The 16,265-nt window shown below is 45.0% G+C and overlaps 2 protein-coding genes across 3 annotated transcripts; one reads left to right on the top strand and one right to left on the bottom strand.

The window, feature by feature from the left end:
• The first annotated feature begins 3,391 nt into the window (after positions 1–3,391).
• Positions 3,392–5,789, top strand: LOC120048996 (ankyrin repeat domain-containing protein 53-like). Its single transcript, XM_038995257.1, has 4 exons — positions 3,392–3,559; positions 3,844–4,316; positions 4,596–4,716; positions 4,955–5,789. Exons 1-4 carry the CDS (start codon positions 3,392–3,394, stop codon positions 5,537–5,539), a joined length of 1,347 nt encoding a protein of 448 aa, XP_038851185.1. The 3' UTR covers positions 5,540–5,789.
• A 2,508-nt stretch (positions 5,790–8,297) lies between these two features.
• On the bottom strand, positions 8,298–16,065 carry LOC120049738 (protein TEX261). Of its 2 annotated transcripts, none has more exons than XM_038996108.1 (6): positions 15,857–16,065; positions 11,473–11,575; positions 10,949–11,102; positions 10,676–10,743; positions 9,842–9,944; positions 8,298–9,474 (listed from the first exon to the last, which is right to left on the bottom strand). In XM_038996108.1, exons 1-6 carry the CDS (start codon positions 15,934–15,936, stop codon positions 9,359–9,361), a joined length of 624 nt encoding a protein of 207 aa, XP_038852036.1. In that variant the 5' UTR covers positions 15,937–16,065; the 3' UTR covers positions 8,298–9,358. The 2 variants fall into 2 exon arrangements, with proteins under 2 accessions (XP_038852036.1, XP_038852037.1); XM_038996109.1 differs by having other exon boundaries at positions 11,473–11,552.
• Positions 16,066–16,265: the final 200 nt, after the last annotated feature.

The following is a 16,265-nucleotide window of genomic DNA, read 5'->3' as shown; positions in this document are numbered from 1 at the left end:
GCCACCAAGCTAAAGTTGCCCACAACAAATTAGAATTCATAATATGAAATAGATGATGAACCATACCAAACATAACAGACCATACTCATTTGGGTGTCCCAAATTTTCGTTTACTATGTTACGTCTACCCCTGAGTCCAGGTTGTTTCAGCGAGGCAGGCCTCCAATACTGGTTCCATCCAGAATCGACCGATTTCATACTTACTTTGCTCTGAAACCTCAGACCCATACACTGTCAATGACAACACATGCTCCAGCCAATGCATTGTCAATGCCTCTGCCCAGGGCTTTGGCTTGAACTATAGGGATCCCATTGGTTGGAAGTATCCATTTCCCAGTATCATGACAGGAGACACTACATCCTACCTAATGAAGGCAAAAGGGGCATTTTTTAATTTATTACTTTTATTTAACTAGGCCAAGTCAGTTAAGAACAAATTCTTATTCAAAATGATGGCCTACCCCAGACGACGCTGGGCCAATTGTGCACCTCCCTATGGGACTCTAACCACGGTCAGATGTGATTCAGCCTGGATTTGAACCAGGGACTGTAGTGACACCTCTTGCACTGAGATGCAGTGCCTTACACCGCTGCGCCACTCAGGACTCTGGCATCAGATTAGATTGACCTGGACATAATAGAATGTTGTTAATTGGGCTAGTAATTAGACAAATTCCATGTGGGCCAATGTGCCAGATTTGTGTATCATGTCATGTCATAGCCTACTGTAGGCTTATCATGGACATTAAAGGAAAAAAATAGAGGCCTCTATTGAAACGATTTACCACATTGATAGGAAAGTCGGTGTTGAAATGACGACCACTTTAATGGGGAAAATTCTTTATGATGTAAGACTATGTATGTTACTGATAATATACAGTATATACACTGCTCAAAAAAATAAAGGGAACACTTAAACAACACAATGTAACTCCAAGTCAATCACACTTCTGTGAAATCAAACTGTCCACTTAGGAAGCAACACTGATTGACAATAAATTTCACATGCTGTTGTGCAAATGGAATAGACAAAAGGTGGAAATTATAGGCAATTAGCAAGACACCCCCAATAAAGGAGTGGTTCTGCAGGTGGTGACCACAGACCACTTCTCAGTTCCTATGCTTCCTGGCTGATGTTTTGGTCACTTTTGAATGCTGGCGGTGCTTTCACTCTAGTGGTAGCATGAGACGGAGTCTACAACCCACACAAATGGCTCAGGTAGTGCAGCTCATCCAGGATGGCACATCAATGCGAGCTGTGGCAAGAAGGTTTGCTGTGTCTGTCAACGTAGTGTCCAGAGCATGGAGGCGCTACCAGGAGACAGGCCAGTACATCAGGAGACGTGGAGGAGGCCGTAGGAGGGCAACAACCCAGCAGCAGGACCGCTACCTCCGCCTTTGTGCAAGGAGGAGCACTGCCAGAGCCCTGCAAAATGACCTCCAGCAGGCCACAAATGTGCATGTGTCAGCATATGGTCTCACAAGGGCTCTGAGGATCTCATCTCGGTACCTAATGGCAGTCAGGCTACCTCTGGCGAGCACATGGAGGGCTGTGCGGCCCCACAAAGAAATGCCACCCCACACCATGACTGACCCACCGCCAAACCGGTCATGCTGGAGGATGTTGCAGGCAGCAGAACATTCTCCACGGCATTTCCAGACTCTGTCACGTCTGTCACATGTGCTCATGTGCTCAGTGTGAACCTGCTTTCATCTGTGAAGAGCACAGGGCGCCAGTGGCGAATTTGCCAATCTTGGTGTTCTCTGGCAAATGCCAAACGTCCTGCACGGTGTTGGGCTGTAAGCACAACCCCCACCTGTGGACTTCGGGCCCTCATACCACCCTCATGGAGTCTGTTTCTGACCGTTTGAGCAGACACATGCACATTTGTGGCCTGCTGGAGGTCATTTTGCAGGGCTCTGGCAGTGCTCCTCCTTGCACAAAGGTGGAGGTAGCGGTCCTGCTGCTGGGTTGTTGCCCTCCTACGGCCTCCTCCACGTCTCCTGATGTACTGGCCTGTCTCCTGGTAGCGCCTCCATGCTCTGGACACTACACTGACAGACACAGCAAACCTTCTTGCCACAGCTCGCATTGATGTGCCATCCTGGATGAGCTGCACTACCTGAGCCACTTGTGTGGGTTGTAGACTCCGTCTCATGCTACCACTAGAGTGAAAGCACCGCCAGCATTCAAAAGTGACCAAAACATCAGCCAGGAAGCATAGGAACTGAGAAGTGGTCTGTGGTCACCACCTGCAGAACCACTCCTTTATTGGGGGTGTCTTGCTAATTGCCTATAATTTCCACCTTTTGTCTATTCCATTTGCACAACAGCATGTGAAATTTATTGTCAATCAGTGTTGCTTCCTAAGTGGACAGTTCGATTTCACAGAAGTGTGATTGACTTGGAGTTACATTGTGTTGTTTAAGTGTTTCCTTTATTTGTTTGAGCAGTGTATATATATATTTTAAGTATGCTAGAACTGCCTTTGCTGTGAACTAGGCTATTTGTTTAATTCAACACATTTCATAGCCGTTACAAAACAAAGCCCAGTCGTCTGTAGGCTAGGTGAGTGAGGAACAACAGAAGCAATAAGATCAGGCCCGGATTCCTTTCACCCGAGGGGTTTCTTGGCCACGCCTCTACACACACACACACACACACAAGCGTTTCATTCAACATCAGTAAAATTGACATAATTTATTTGCCTTCCACACTGGACTGCGATAATGGGCCATGGGCTATAACTCGAAAGTATGTCTATATTCTTGGATTGGAACATTAACAATGCGCATGTTTTCAATTAATTCTCTTTTACAAGGACAACTTCTGAATTCTGGAAAGATAAAGTAAGTGTTCGAATCAAATTGATTCTACATAGGAAAGTTTCTATCTGTCATGCATCGTTCTGTTGCAATGTTCTGTTTTGGGTTGTTGAGTAATATAAATACAATTAATTATATTTTTGTTGAGTTGTTGTGCTTAAAAACAGTGGAACAATATGAAGAATAACCATAGCAACCATGGAACATATAAACAAACGCGGAAAATGATCGACCTAAAGATGGCTACTATGTGGTAAAATTGTATCCTGATTTGCTAGACTACATACATTTAACCCGTTGAAACACTGTAACATTGTAGCCAAGCCTTCGTGCCTGCAATTTATCAGAAGTTATAGCGCAATTTGAAGTAGCCTAGCCTAGTGGTTGCGCACCGCCCAAGGGCAAGGAGTCGCCTTAATGCTGGCAGACGTTTAGGCTAACCAGAGCCTGGGCTTACTAGTTTATTTAATACTATCAAACTATAATTTGAAAAACTAAAGACGAACGTTTTTTTACTCCTATTCTCAACCTGTTCCTGGACTGATTGTTATTGAGTGACTGGATAATGTGCTCCTCCAGTAAGCCCAGGGTAGGTGGTGGGGTGGTGCTGGTTCGGCGGTTGGTGAAGGCTCCGCCGGACAGCGACATGTTCCAGGCGGCCACCTCGGGGGACCGTGACTGGCTGCGACTCAGCCTGAAGCGGGCGCTATCCCCAACGCAGCTCGACAAACAGGTGAATCAAGCACTGTGTCGGCGGCTTGACTCGATGTCAATTCAATAACTCCATCTCTTGAAGTGCTAGTCATTTGTTTATATTTATGCATTCCAACATGTTATCTGTGGCTGTACTGACCTGCTGAGTGTCTGTGTCTGTCTGAGCGTGTGCTTGTGTCCATCCGTCTGTACTTGTGTGCCCTTTTGTGCCTGTCTGAGTGCACCGTGCTCGCCTGTATACCTATATGTACACACACACACTAGGGTCTGACAGTGCTCCACGTGGCCGGCCTACATGGGCAGTTGGAGTGTATGAAGCTGCTGTTGGCATCCCAAGTGGTGGACATAAACGCCAGCTGCCCCCTGGGCCGCAGACCCATCCACATGGTCCTCACTGCCAAGAGCAGACCCCACTCCCATGCCTGCCTCACCTACCTCCTGGAGCATGGAGCCCTGCCAAACGTGTACGACGTCATCTCTTGCTCTGACAACATTATCCCAATGTCTATAATGAGCGTTGCCTTTATAATGATGATGATGGTGATAATGACAGTGAAGATGAAGGTGGTGATGATGTACTTTAAGAGAGTCGTGTATTGGTTCATTTCCAGAGCCACTGACACAGGGTTGACGCCCCTCCACCTGGCTGCCACCGAGGGCCTGTGGGAGTGTACCAAGACTCTAGTGCAGGTGGGGGCAGACACTGGTGCACAAGACAACAGAGGACACACACCTCTGGAACTGGCACGCATCTGGTGTCACAGAAGGATCGCCAGGTGTGTGTGTGTGTGAGAGAGTGTGTGTGTGTGTGAGTGAGAAAGGACAGAAATAGAGGTATAGAGAAAGAGATGTGTGTGTTTGTTTGAAAGGTTTGGTGTAGTAGTAGTGGTAACAAGTTGTGTACTTACCAGGTAATACAGCCATGTCAGAGAGATATTCGTAGATCAGCTGAGGGGTGAGTGGCACCTAGGAGTGGCGCCACCTATCAGAAGACAATGAGTTTACTCGGCTTATTTCTTAACAGAGTGACACTTCACTTGACTGTATGTGGCCAGGTTTCTGAAAGACTCTATGTGGCAGAACGAGAAGAAAAGAGAGATGGAGAGGCGCAAGGCGCTGCAGAACCTTCAGCAGGACCTGTTCAAAATGCACAGGAGGGCCGAGAACATAGAGAAGGTTTGTCTACTCTACTGTGTGGAAAAACAAAACGCAGTTATTATTACTGTTACTATTACAAATACTGTTACTATTTTACTGATAGGAAGTTACTCATGAGTTACAGAGATCTAACACTGTCATCAATGTTAAAAAGTCCAAACCCTTGAATTTAATCAAAAATGAATCATTACTTTTTTCCTAACGATTGTTACCTGGTTCTCCTCCGTGTCCATGTTTCCATGGTGACCTCCCTCAGCTGGGGAGACAGAACTTGATGGAAGAGAAGGTCACGGCGTGGGCCGATAAGAAAGGCCTTCCCCTCCTCTGGGCCCAGCCTAGGGCCACGTGGAACCAGGCTCACGCCCACTGCCTCTCCCCAGACCAGAGGCCACAAAGCCAGAGGACCAAGGCCTGCCACAGGCAGTGTCCAGGGGCCCCACCTCGGGAGGCCTGGAACATCTCCCCCAACCCCTCCAAACCCCCACCGGCCTCTGTCTCCCGGCCCCAGGGGGTGCGTCTGAGTAGCCAGCCCGAGAAGTCCCCTCCAGAGCCCGACCTGAGGCGCAGCGTAACTCTCTGCAGGGCCCGTGGGGATGGACGTCCCCAGTACACTGCCAAGTGGGATGGGTCCCCCCAGTCGGTCCCCAACCTGCCCTGGGATGTCCTTCAGAGGGGGCTGTTCTCTGCTGCCTTCCCATCAAGGATCGCCTCGCCCAACCACTTCCAGCCCAACCATGTGCTGGACCTGCCGCGCCTCGGCTGCTCCCCAGGACCCAACACCTCTCCCTGGACAGAGGTGGCCATGCACCTGGCCGAGGAGCTGGAGCCTGGCCACTACTGACTGGATGGAGAGGTAGAAGTTACCCCTAACAAATGATCCAGAGTCAGATTTCTTTCATCCCTCGTAATTGTTAAGGTTAGAATGGCAGGTAGGGTAATCTGATCCTAGATCTGTGGTTGGGGGCAATTTCTACCTTAAGGAGTGGTGGAGATCCACTTTCTCCCAGTCTTACTCTACTATAATGGAGAGACACTGTACTTGACTCTACTATGTCACAAAGCATCACAGGCGATTGGACAGTGGTGTTCTGCAAAACATAACAGATTTAGCATATCAGGAGTATTATTATTATTATTGTATATTCTGTATATTCTCATCCAATAAAAATTGCCAGAGATTATGAAAGGCGTATAAGGATTGTTTGGCAATGTCAGAGCTAACTCCCGAAAATGGTTACAAATGGGTATTGTAATTAGTATATGACTAACTATGTATGTTGTTGAATACAGGAGAGATAAGAGGACTACCCTGTAACTTTCCACTCTGGGCTTGCTGTCCCAATTAAGTGCTTTTGTGTCATTATAGGGCTCCCCCATCCCAATGTCAAACTGGCTATGCATACATAAGTGGAACAACAGCTGAGTTCACCAGTCTCCAGCTACTTCTCTGTGGTTGGAGCTCCTCGGTCTCCTGCGTGAAGGTAAGGGAGGGGTGACACAGGGCTGAGACCACAGTAACCTGGGTCACTTGTCACAAACGGGGGCCTGCTGTCTTGATGACACTCCCTCAGGGTCTAGTCTGGGTCTGCAGGTGAGAGCTTGTCAAAAGAAGGTAGGGGGTGGAGGTGGGAGTTGTGGTTTTGTCCGCTTACTTTGTCATCATAACGCTCACACTTCCTGAGAATCACTTCACACCCCAGCAATGGCATGTCCTGACCTCTGCTCAACCCCCCCCCCCCGCAACTGCCGCTAGCCCCAGAACATACACGTATAGTGAAAGCACACAATCAATATAGAGTACCTTGCAAAAGCAGGGTCGTGTTCAGTTCAGTAGTGGGAGATCAATTTTTTGGAACAGAGAAATTACTAAACATAAGTCCAATAACAACGCTTATTTTCTGTTAGAAGTGTTTAAACAATTCATACCCAGTGAACACAACCCAGGAAAGTAATTCCACATAACCGTTCACATATTGAGTCTCACACCAGGTTAACAGAAAGGTTGCTTGTTCGAATCCCTGAGCTGACTAGGTGAAAAGTCTGTCGACCTTGCCCTTGAGCAAGGCACTTAACCCTAATTGCTCCTGTAAGTCGCTCTGGATAAGAGCGTCTGATAAATTACTTAAATGTAAAATGTTAATTGCCTCACCGCCAATCATTGATTAAGTCTGACAGTGGGGTCCGGAATTATTGGATCCCTTGATAAAGATGAGGCAAAAAAGTGTATAAAATATACTGTAAATTAGCTATTATTTTTTTATTTAACCTTCAACTAGGCAAGTCAGTTAAGATCAAATTCTTATTTTACAATGATGGCCGACCCCATAACCCGGACGATGCTGGGTCGATTGTGCACTGCACTATGGGACTACCGATCACGGCTGGTTGTGATACAGGATCGAACCAGGGTCTGTAGTGACACCTCTACAGTAGCACTGAGATGCAGTGCCTTAGACCGCTGCGCCACTCGGGAGCTTATTACGACTAATACAATTGCTCAGAGAAAGAGATTTAGTTTAACAAGTAAACTCAACAACACAAATATAGGGGTCAAAATGATTGGATCCTGTTTTCAGTACTCCAGCACGCTCCCCTTGCAAGGATAACGACACTGAGCCTTTTTCTAAAATGTTTTATGAGATTGGATAACACATCGGAAGGGATCTTAGACCATTCCTCCATATATAATCTTTCCAGTTCCTTGAGCAAAATAGCGCTAACACCGTAGGGATGAGGTATGTTCTGCATTGTTCTTTCGAAGGCCAAACCCACCGCTGGTGGGCGTGCCCAAAGAACTCTATTTGTATGTCAATATGACCATAGCACCGGTTCAAATACAAATGCCAACGCCGTTTAGCAAACTCCAAGCGTTGCTTTGGTCAGATGACATGAAAATACATACGCAGAAAATACCTCATCCCTACTGTAAAATATGGTGGTGGATCTTTGATGTTATGGGGCTATTTCCACTGGTCTTGGGGCCCTAGTTAAGGTTAAGGACATCATAAACTTGACCAAGTATCAGGACATTTTAGCCAAAAACCTGTTTGCCTCTGCCAGGAGGCTGAAACTTGTCCGCAAGTTAATCTTCCAGCAACACAATAACCCCAAGCACACATCAAAATCCACAAAGAAATTGTTAATTGACCACAAAAATCTATATTTTTCAATGTACCCCATACTAGATCCTTGTACCCCATTGAAAACATGTGGTTTGAATTGAAGAGGGTAGTCCTTAAGCGCAGACTAAAGAGATCCAAGGATCTGGAAAGATTCTATATCGAGTAATGGTCTAAGATCCCTCCCAATGCGTTCTCCAATTTCATAAAACATTTAGAAAAAGTCTGTGCCGTTATCCTCGCAAAGGGGGATGGTGCTGGAGTATTGAAAACAGGGCATGCAATAATTGTGATTCATTTTTTTGTGTTACTTGTCAAACAATGAGACCACATCATCTAGTATAAACACATTTTTAATTTAGCTCAGTATTAGTATTTTTTACTTTAGTTTTTTTGCCTCATCATTCTCAAGGGATCCAATAATTCCGTACCCCAGTCGAAAATACCATTTACCTTCCACACAATCAGTGATGAGTCTCACACCATATAACTGCCTCTTTAATAGCATTGCTACACATCACTTTAGCCGTTTCTCTCGCCAAACTTACCCGATTCACCCACAAGAAGCGTACAAAAATGATTGCACGTCAACTACCTTATCACAGATTCATAAGTATTCGTGGGCATGTTAGTTTGTTTCTGTTTTTTTATCAATTTATCAACAACAAAAAATCCCTTGTATTATTTAAGCTTTCTTTTTCTTCTTTTGAATGGCTCAAGAGAATGAGCCGTTTGAGAGCCATGGAGTCATTGATGATTGTTGAACAGTAAAGACGTATACAAAAGAAAAACTAATTTGTTCCTATGCGGCCACGTACAAACATTGGCTTAGTAGGCGACCCCATACTAGTAGGGAGTTAGCGACCCAGCACACAAGGGCTGCTTCCCAAAATGGTACCCTATTCCCTTCATAGGGCACTACTTTTTACCAGGGCCCATGGGTCTCTGCACAGTGTAGGGAATAGGGTGCCCTTTGGGACGCAAAAAAAGTGATCTGGTCTGGCCTCGTTTCATGCCAACCCTGTTCCCCTCTTCCCCCCCTTCAACCTGCCCTCCACCTGGCTCGTATTCATTAGGCCCCAAACAGAAGAAAACTGACTAAAACAGAGAGGGGACAACATGAACTTGTCCAATAAGAAACACTCGTTTTAGTTAAAAAACAGAACAGAATAGTCTGATGCATAAGAGAGCCTATTTGAGACGCCTACTGTAGCTGGAGAACAGGAGCCAGAGGCCTTCAGTTCTTTGTTTGCTGTCACCATCATCACAGACAGACATGGATACCCTATTCACTATATAGTGCACTATATAGGCAACAGTGCCATTTCAGATGCAGACAGAGCTAGAGAGAGAAAGAGAGCGAGTATGAGAGATGTACAAGTCCTGTAAACACACTGCTGCTAGTCCGTAGCAATAATGGGAAGCTCTCGTCTGCACTGCTACGATGAGCTCTTCTTCCTCCTCTCCTTTCGTCCCTTCCCAAATATACCCTTGTACCCCTACCACCCCCCCTGACCACCCCAACCCCCCCCGGTAGAGCCTCAGTACATCTTCTGTCGACTAGGCAACACTGCCTCCTTGAGGAAAGAGAAGATGAGCAGGATGCCAGACCTCTTGCCCCTCTTGCCCTTGGTGAAGTAATTTGAGACCACGTCATCTGGAGAAGGAAAGAGAGGAGAAAAATTCAACACATTTCAACTTTATTTATCTAACCAGATAAGTTGTTGAGAAAGAGTTAAATAATTTTTAGTAAAAGAACCTGGTTGGCTAAGAGGTGAACAACTGGGGGGGGGGGAATGGTACCTGAACGTGCTATATCTGAGTGGGGTCCAGAAGGGAGAAAACACAATTTAACTGAACTAGTTTTATAGGAAAAACGTACTTTCATGGAAAACGTTTTTCATTGTAATTAAGTGTGTGCCCTACTCAACATGACCAAGTATCCGTATCATAAGGCTCTGGTCAAAAGCAGTGCACTACACAGGAAATTGGGTGTCATTTCATACTTAGCCTTAAGAGCTCACCTCCTTGCTGCATGGTGGACGGAAGCACGTTCTCCCCCGCCGATAGCGACACGAAGAAGGAGAAGGGGATGATCCACAGGCAGATGGTGAAGTACGCCAGGACCTTCAGGGAGAAGAAGATATGGAGTTGAGGAGAGACGGAGGTGAAGAGAGGAGCTACAGGGCCAGGAGTGATTCCTGACAAGGAAATACTCTGCCTTTAGAGTTTACGACTAGGGCTCAGAGTTTTTCGCTGATCTTAGCAAAACACGTAGCCTATAACTACTAGGTCCTAATCAGCAGACGGCTGTTCTGTAAACACCGGCCTGAGAGGCTTTGTATGAAGGTCAAAAGAAAAAGCAGTGACTTTGTCACGTACAACAGAATCAGTGTTCAGAGAATACAATAATAAATCAGTGAGTCCTCGATCTTTGAATATTAACTTCATTCAGTTTAAATATTCCCATTACACATAGCAACTGTCTTTGCCCTAGGTGAGGTATTTGCAGGGTTGGGGAGTAACTGATTACAAAAAAACGGTCTTCTTATGAAGGGGAAGGTAATCCAAAAGTAACTGCAAGTAATCTGATTACGCTACTGAGTTTGTGTAATCCATAAATTATGTTACTGATCACAATTTTGGACAGGTAACTAGTAACTGTAATGATTACATTTGGAACGTAACCTACCCAACCCTGAGTATTTGAGCCATCACTCATATAGTTCCATTATGTAATTTGCTAAGTAAATAAATGATTATGTACCCTGCAATACTTTGCTCATAAGAGCTCAGGAGTAATCAACACAGATTAGGCTTACCTCAGAGGTGGGTGGGTGCATGTGTCCTAGGCTTACCTCTGAGAAGGGGTAATACTCTTCAGCAAAGTACTGGAAAGCCATGTAGTGATTCAACACCACCAATACTGAGAGAAAGAGGGAGAGCGGGGGAGAGAAAGACAAATATGTAGGAGGGATGAATACAGTGCATTTTAAACAGTTAAATTAGGCCACATGATCAGGGAAGAAACTCCAGGCCCTGCATATTATTGATTGGCGTTTACATCTAGAAAAGCTATCGCTACTATACACTTGTTCCTGCCTCAGCTGCTGTCTGCCTCTGATGCTCACCACAGGAGAGAATGAAGTTGGGTGAGCTCAGCAATATGTAAGGGAAGGTCTGCAGGAGGCCAAAGTACACCAGGTTGGTGAAGAGACCACAGCCCATCATCAGCCATGGGAAGCCCTCAAACAGGTACAGGCCCGTCAGCACACCTGTAGAGAACTAAAGTACAGTACACAGAGCAGGGGTGTTAGTAGTACTACTCCCCTCTGCGGTATAGGATGCATCTGAAATGCCACCCTATAGTGCAATATTTTTGTTCATAGGCCTCTGGACAAAAGTAGTGCACATTTTGAATGTAGCCTAGGACATATGGGAATACTAGGTCACCTAACAAGTAGAAAGGGGAGGAGGGGAGAGTTGTTCAGAAGAGATGAAAGTACAAGTTGATGACCAAGATATTTAGGCTGTAAGACTGATCGGTTACTATAGAGAGGTAGCTCTTTGAATTTTTACACTGTAGGCCGAAGTGTTCAGGGAAATGATCGGTCAAATTCACTGTGTTAGATATCATCCAAGAGAAACTACTCACCAGTATCATGTACTTTATTATTCGACTAGTGGCAACTGTGTACTCTTCTATTAGTTCTGCCAAATAATACAGGCCAGCAGCTGGGGGGGGGAGGAGAGACGTACTAATAAATCAAATAAAAACAACCAACAAAATGCATTTACCAGCTTGTCCATAGACAGCACTGTGACATACAAGGGATGAGATCGATTGATGAATAAGTAAACAACATTCACGGCAGTAAACACACAAACAAACACATATACACACACACAAGACCCAAAATAACCCCTGAAAAACTGAAGGTAGCCTAGACAGAATCAGACATTTACTAACATGCTTCCAGAAAAGGCTACTTGAGGCAAATGCACTAAAACAAGTCAGAACAATTACATCAATGAGAAGGGGGTGACAGCACACACACACACACACACGAAGGATCTGCATCTCGTCACGTAAGGCAAAGTACTCCATGCCCGCCCGGACTTCTAAACACAGAGAGTGAGGAAATCTGGACAGAGCGCTGTGCACTTTTGAACCCTATGCCCAAGTGCCGGTGGAACTCATAGCGAGGCATGACAGGCAGACATTTTTATTCATTTTTTATCCCGCATCGGACAGCTCCCTCTCTTAGTTCTACCACCTCACTGCCTGCAGTGCAAACTCACTCACTGTCTGAACATGAGATTCAAGGGCTGTTTTGACACACATTCGCATTAAATCCACATGGACTATATTAATTTACCGGTTATTAGTGATTACTACATTATTGCTGATGACATTAGTTGCTAATATAGACACGCCGGATAATAAGTGACAGCTGTCCAATCAGATTGGATTTTAGGATAAAACTAAACAGCCTGTGACAAAAGTTGACTCACTTGACTTTCAAACTAGTATTATCTTCTAAGTTTACAGATGCACATGCGTTTAACACGTCAAAAATGTGTCGAATTTGTCAACGCATCTGCACAGCTAAACCTACTAGCACAGTAGACTGATTTTAAACAAGGGCATAAGCCAGATGACTTCTACCCCATTCCTTCATAGACACTAACTGCTTTAGCGCCTATTGACTAGGATTTGCCAGGGTGCTCAAGATTATCATGATACTTAGGTGCCGATGCGATATGTATTGCAATTCTCACTATTCTAAAAGGTATTGCGATCATCAAAAATAATGTCCCGATATCAACTTTTTTCCCATATCACTAATATTGACAATAGTATCTTCAGAAAGGGGAGTTTTGTTTTCTCAAAACATTAAACACGCATCCGTTGCGGTACGGTTTTGGAAGCATAAGGAGTGTATATTCATATCAGCACGAAATACTTTTCTATTTAAATTACTACACACCTTTATAGGGTTAGGGTTCCCACACAGATGGGAGTACTTGGCTGTTTTGGCTTCCAGAGCCAATTCGCCTTTAAACAAAACATCTGTCCTTGTAATCAGAGTATGTGAGCGGAGCGGAGCGGAGCTGGAAGGAAGCGTGCCCAATTTGACTGGAGTACGGAGCCAGATTCCCAAAGGCTGGAGCGTCGGCCTTCTCGGCCACTCCAATTTCGCTCACTTCACGGCCCAGCATGCATTTGTAGTCTACTTGTGTGCTGCTATAGCCCCTTGCTTTAGCTACTGTCATGGTGGTCGCTAAATATTTTCATAAAGAAACTGATAAAACACACAGGTGCAAAATCAAGGTGACTTACAAAGATGAGGACCAAGAGCAAGAGAGGGAGTGCGGTGATGTAGTGTCCACTAAATAATAATTGTGGAATCTGAAGACACACATATCCCGAAAGCATGATGGTTTACTTACTACGTGCAAATGCTAAAAAAAAAAAAAAAAAGGAACGAGGTGTGTAGCTAACTAAGTCACTGTAGTAAAGTATTTATAAACTAAAAATCAGATCTCTTAAAAGTTGTTCATTCTTGTTCTATTATCTATACAATAGCCCATAATTGATTTTGGCCCAATAGGCCTGGCGTTATTTCCACTTTCAAGGTGTTTTCCATTTTTGGATTATTTTGCATAACCCTTTAGGTCTACCTATAGAAAAGTGTAAAATAAAACACTGCATCTCTGCCCAGCCTGCCAATAGAGGCCCAAAGGGTGTTTTAGCATCCCCAGTGACTCTACAAGAGCGGAGAGGATATTCTTTGCTGCTAGCCTGTTCTTCAAGCACCAACACATGAGCCTGAAGCCACAGACTCTGGCCAAACTCGTGTTTCTAAAAAATAATTCAAAAAGGCACTGTAGACAGAGCCTAATAATATAGGCTAAATCATTTATTTTCGTTACATCTTAGGCTCCCTGTCTGGCTCCTGACCTATTTAGTGTGTTTACAGTGCATTCGGGAAGTATTCAGACCCCTTGACTTTTTCCACATTTTGTAACATTTCATACAGCCTTATTCTAAAATGTATTAAATTGTTCAGCCTACATCTACACACAATAACCCATTTGGGGAGTTTCTCCCATTCTTCTCTGCAGATCCTCTCAATCTCTGTCAGGTTGGATGGGGAGGGTCGCTGCACAGCTATTTTCAGGTCTCTCCAGAGATGTTCAAACAGGTTCAAGTCCGGGCTCTGGCTGGGCCACTCAAGGACATTCAGAGACTTGTCCCGAAGCCATTCCTGCGTTGTCTTGGCTGTGTGCTTAGGGTCGTTGTCCTGTTGGATGGTGAGCCTTCACCCCAGTCGGAGGTCCTGAGTGCTCTGGGGCATGTTTTCATCAAGAAGCTCTCTGTACTTTGCTCCGTTCAGCTTTTCCTCGATCCTGACTAGTCTCCCAGTCCCTGCCGCTGAAAATATCCCCATAGCATGATGCTGCCACCACCATGCTTCACCGTAGAGATGGTGCCAGGTTTCCTCAAGACGTGACGCTTGGCATTCAGGCCAAGAGTTCAATCTTGGTTTCATCAGACCAGAGAATCTTGTTTCTCATGGTCTGAGAGTCCTTTAGGTGCCTTTTGGCAAACTCCAAACGGGCTGTCATGTGCCTTTTACTGAGGAGTGGCTTCCGTCTGGCCACTCTACCATAAAGGCCTGATAGGTGGAGTGCTGCAGAGACGCTTGTCCTTCTGGAAGGTTCTCCCATCTCCAAAGAGGAACTCTGGAGCTCTGTCAGAGTGACCATCGGGTTCTTGGTCACCTCCCTGACCAAGACCCTTCTCCCCCAATTGCTCAATTTGGTCGGGCGGCCAGCTCTAGGAAGTCTTGGTGGTTCAAAACTTCTTCCATCTAAGAATGATGGTGGCCACTACTTGCGTGCCTTCAATGCTGCAGAAATGTTTTGGTACCCTTCCCCAGATCTGTGCCTCAACACAATCCTGTGTCAAAACTCTACGGACAATTCCTTCGACCTCGTGGCTTGGTTTTTGCTCTGACATGCACTGTCAATTGTGGGACCTTATATAGACAAGTGTGTGCCTTTCCAAATCATGTCCAATCAATTGAATTTACAACGATTGGAGTCCACTTAAGGACGATCAATGGAAACAGGATGTACCTGAGCTCAATTTCGACTCTCATAGCAAAGGGGCTGAATATTTATTTAAATTATGAGCGCTTCTTACATTCACCTTTTCACGTCTTTTAAAATGGTTTAAGTCACATGGCTTGGTTTCAATACTTCAAAACGAAATGGTATGTCCAGGTAGTAACAAAAATAGATGAGTGTTGGCTAAATTGTGATTTCGATTAATGGCGCGGTGTGCAAGCGGGATTTACGACCACTCAACTCCGCTCGCATACTCTGCTTGGAATATAGGAGTAACGTTAGGGCAACCGTCGAACAGTTAGTTACGTGCCAGACAATTCTATCCAACTATTGCGTAATACGATTGGCTTTACAATAACGTTAGTTTGCGATTTTGTAAATAGCAGTGTTGTGGTAAAGATACTCGCTAATTAGTTAGTTACTAGTAGCCCCTTGCACAACAACCAGCAATAGGTGTGGACCAGCAATAGGTAGTTAACATTGGATAAGCTTTGACACCAGTTGCAGGCTGGATGAAACGCCGCAGGTGAGCCAAGATATTACTGTAGTGATTACAATGATCAACTTTGCACGTGAAAACAAGTAGATTTGCTCTACTCTCTTGGTTGGATTGTGAATCACAACTAACTAACGTTAGCTACCCAGTTGGCTGTTAGCTCACACACTAGCTGTAGCTAGCTATGGGAATTTGCCACACTACGTTATGTGCAAAGCATTGTTAACTAAATTGCTACTATTATCCTAACTGGCAAGTTAGTAAAGTTTATTCTGCCACATTGTTGATTGTCACTTTGCTTGCACCCCGAGCCCAGGCCGAATTGACATGCATCAATAGGCTGGGTGTGAAAGAAGGTAATGTGGCGATGCTAGCTACTGTAGCTAACTTCAAAAATTAAACTCACCAATTGCTAGTGTGATGAAAGATATCTGTATCACCAACGACAGCCAACTTAGTAAATAAATAAACCACATCTCGTTTCATGTAAAACAACACACATATATATTAAAAACAAAAGTGACAGTAAGTGCTGTGAAATAATTTAACTGGTGGTTGGTCAAAGTTTCTCCCACTGGCAGTCGGACATTGAGGAAAGCGCTGCAGTCTCCAGGATTCAGTGTGCCCCTGTGGCTACAGCGCCAGTTATGGTCGGAGGAACTCCAGCACATTTGGACAGAGGGGGAGCTGCCTGCGCTCTGTAGTTTACAGCTAGAGCTGGAATAAATGATCAGAAATGAATGTGCTGCAATTACCAGTTGGTCTTCCAGGTATGCTGTAAATGATGAAATAACAGTAGAATAGTGAGACTGTAG

Source organism: Salvelinus namaycush, chromosome 6 (assembly GCF_016432855.1).
Source record: "Salvelinus namaycush isolate Seneca chromosome 6, SaNama_1.0, whole genome shotgun sequence".
Taxonomy (NCBI): Eukaryota; Metazoa; Chordata; class Actinopteri; order Salmoniformes; family Salmonidae; genus Salvelinus; species Salvelinus namaycush.
This window is presented reverse-complemented; position numbering and strand designations above follow the sequence as displayed.

Bases quoted from the DNA above. Each gene is read 5' to 3' on its own strand.
- LOC120048996 (XM_038995257.1), top strand. From the start codon at position 3,392: ATGTGCTCCTCCAGTAAGCCCAGGGTAGGTGGTGGGGTGGTGCTGGTT. The intron at 3,560-3,843 runs GTGAATCAAGCA...CTACATGGGCAG, and splicing joins CAACGCAGCTCGACAAACAG to TTGGAGTGTATGAAGCTGCT. The intron at 4,717-4,954 runs GTTTGTCTACTC...GACCTCCCTCAG, and splicing joins GGGCCGAGAACATAGAGAAG to CTGGGGAGACAGAACTTGAT.
- LOC120049738 (XM_038996108.1), bottom strand. From the start codon at position 15,936: ATGAAACGAGATGTGGTTTATTTATTTACTAAGTTGGCTGTCGTTGGT. The intron at 11,103-11,472 runs GTGAGTAGTTTC...ACTGTACTTTAG, and splicing joins TAATAAAGTACATGATACTG to TTCTCTACAGGTGTGCTGAC. The intron at 9,475-9,841 runs GTGAGCTCTTAA...TTCCTTCTCCAG, and splicing joins GTCCACCATGCAGCAAGGAG to ATGACGTGGTCTCAAATTAC.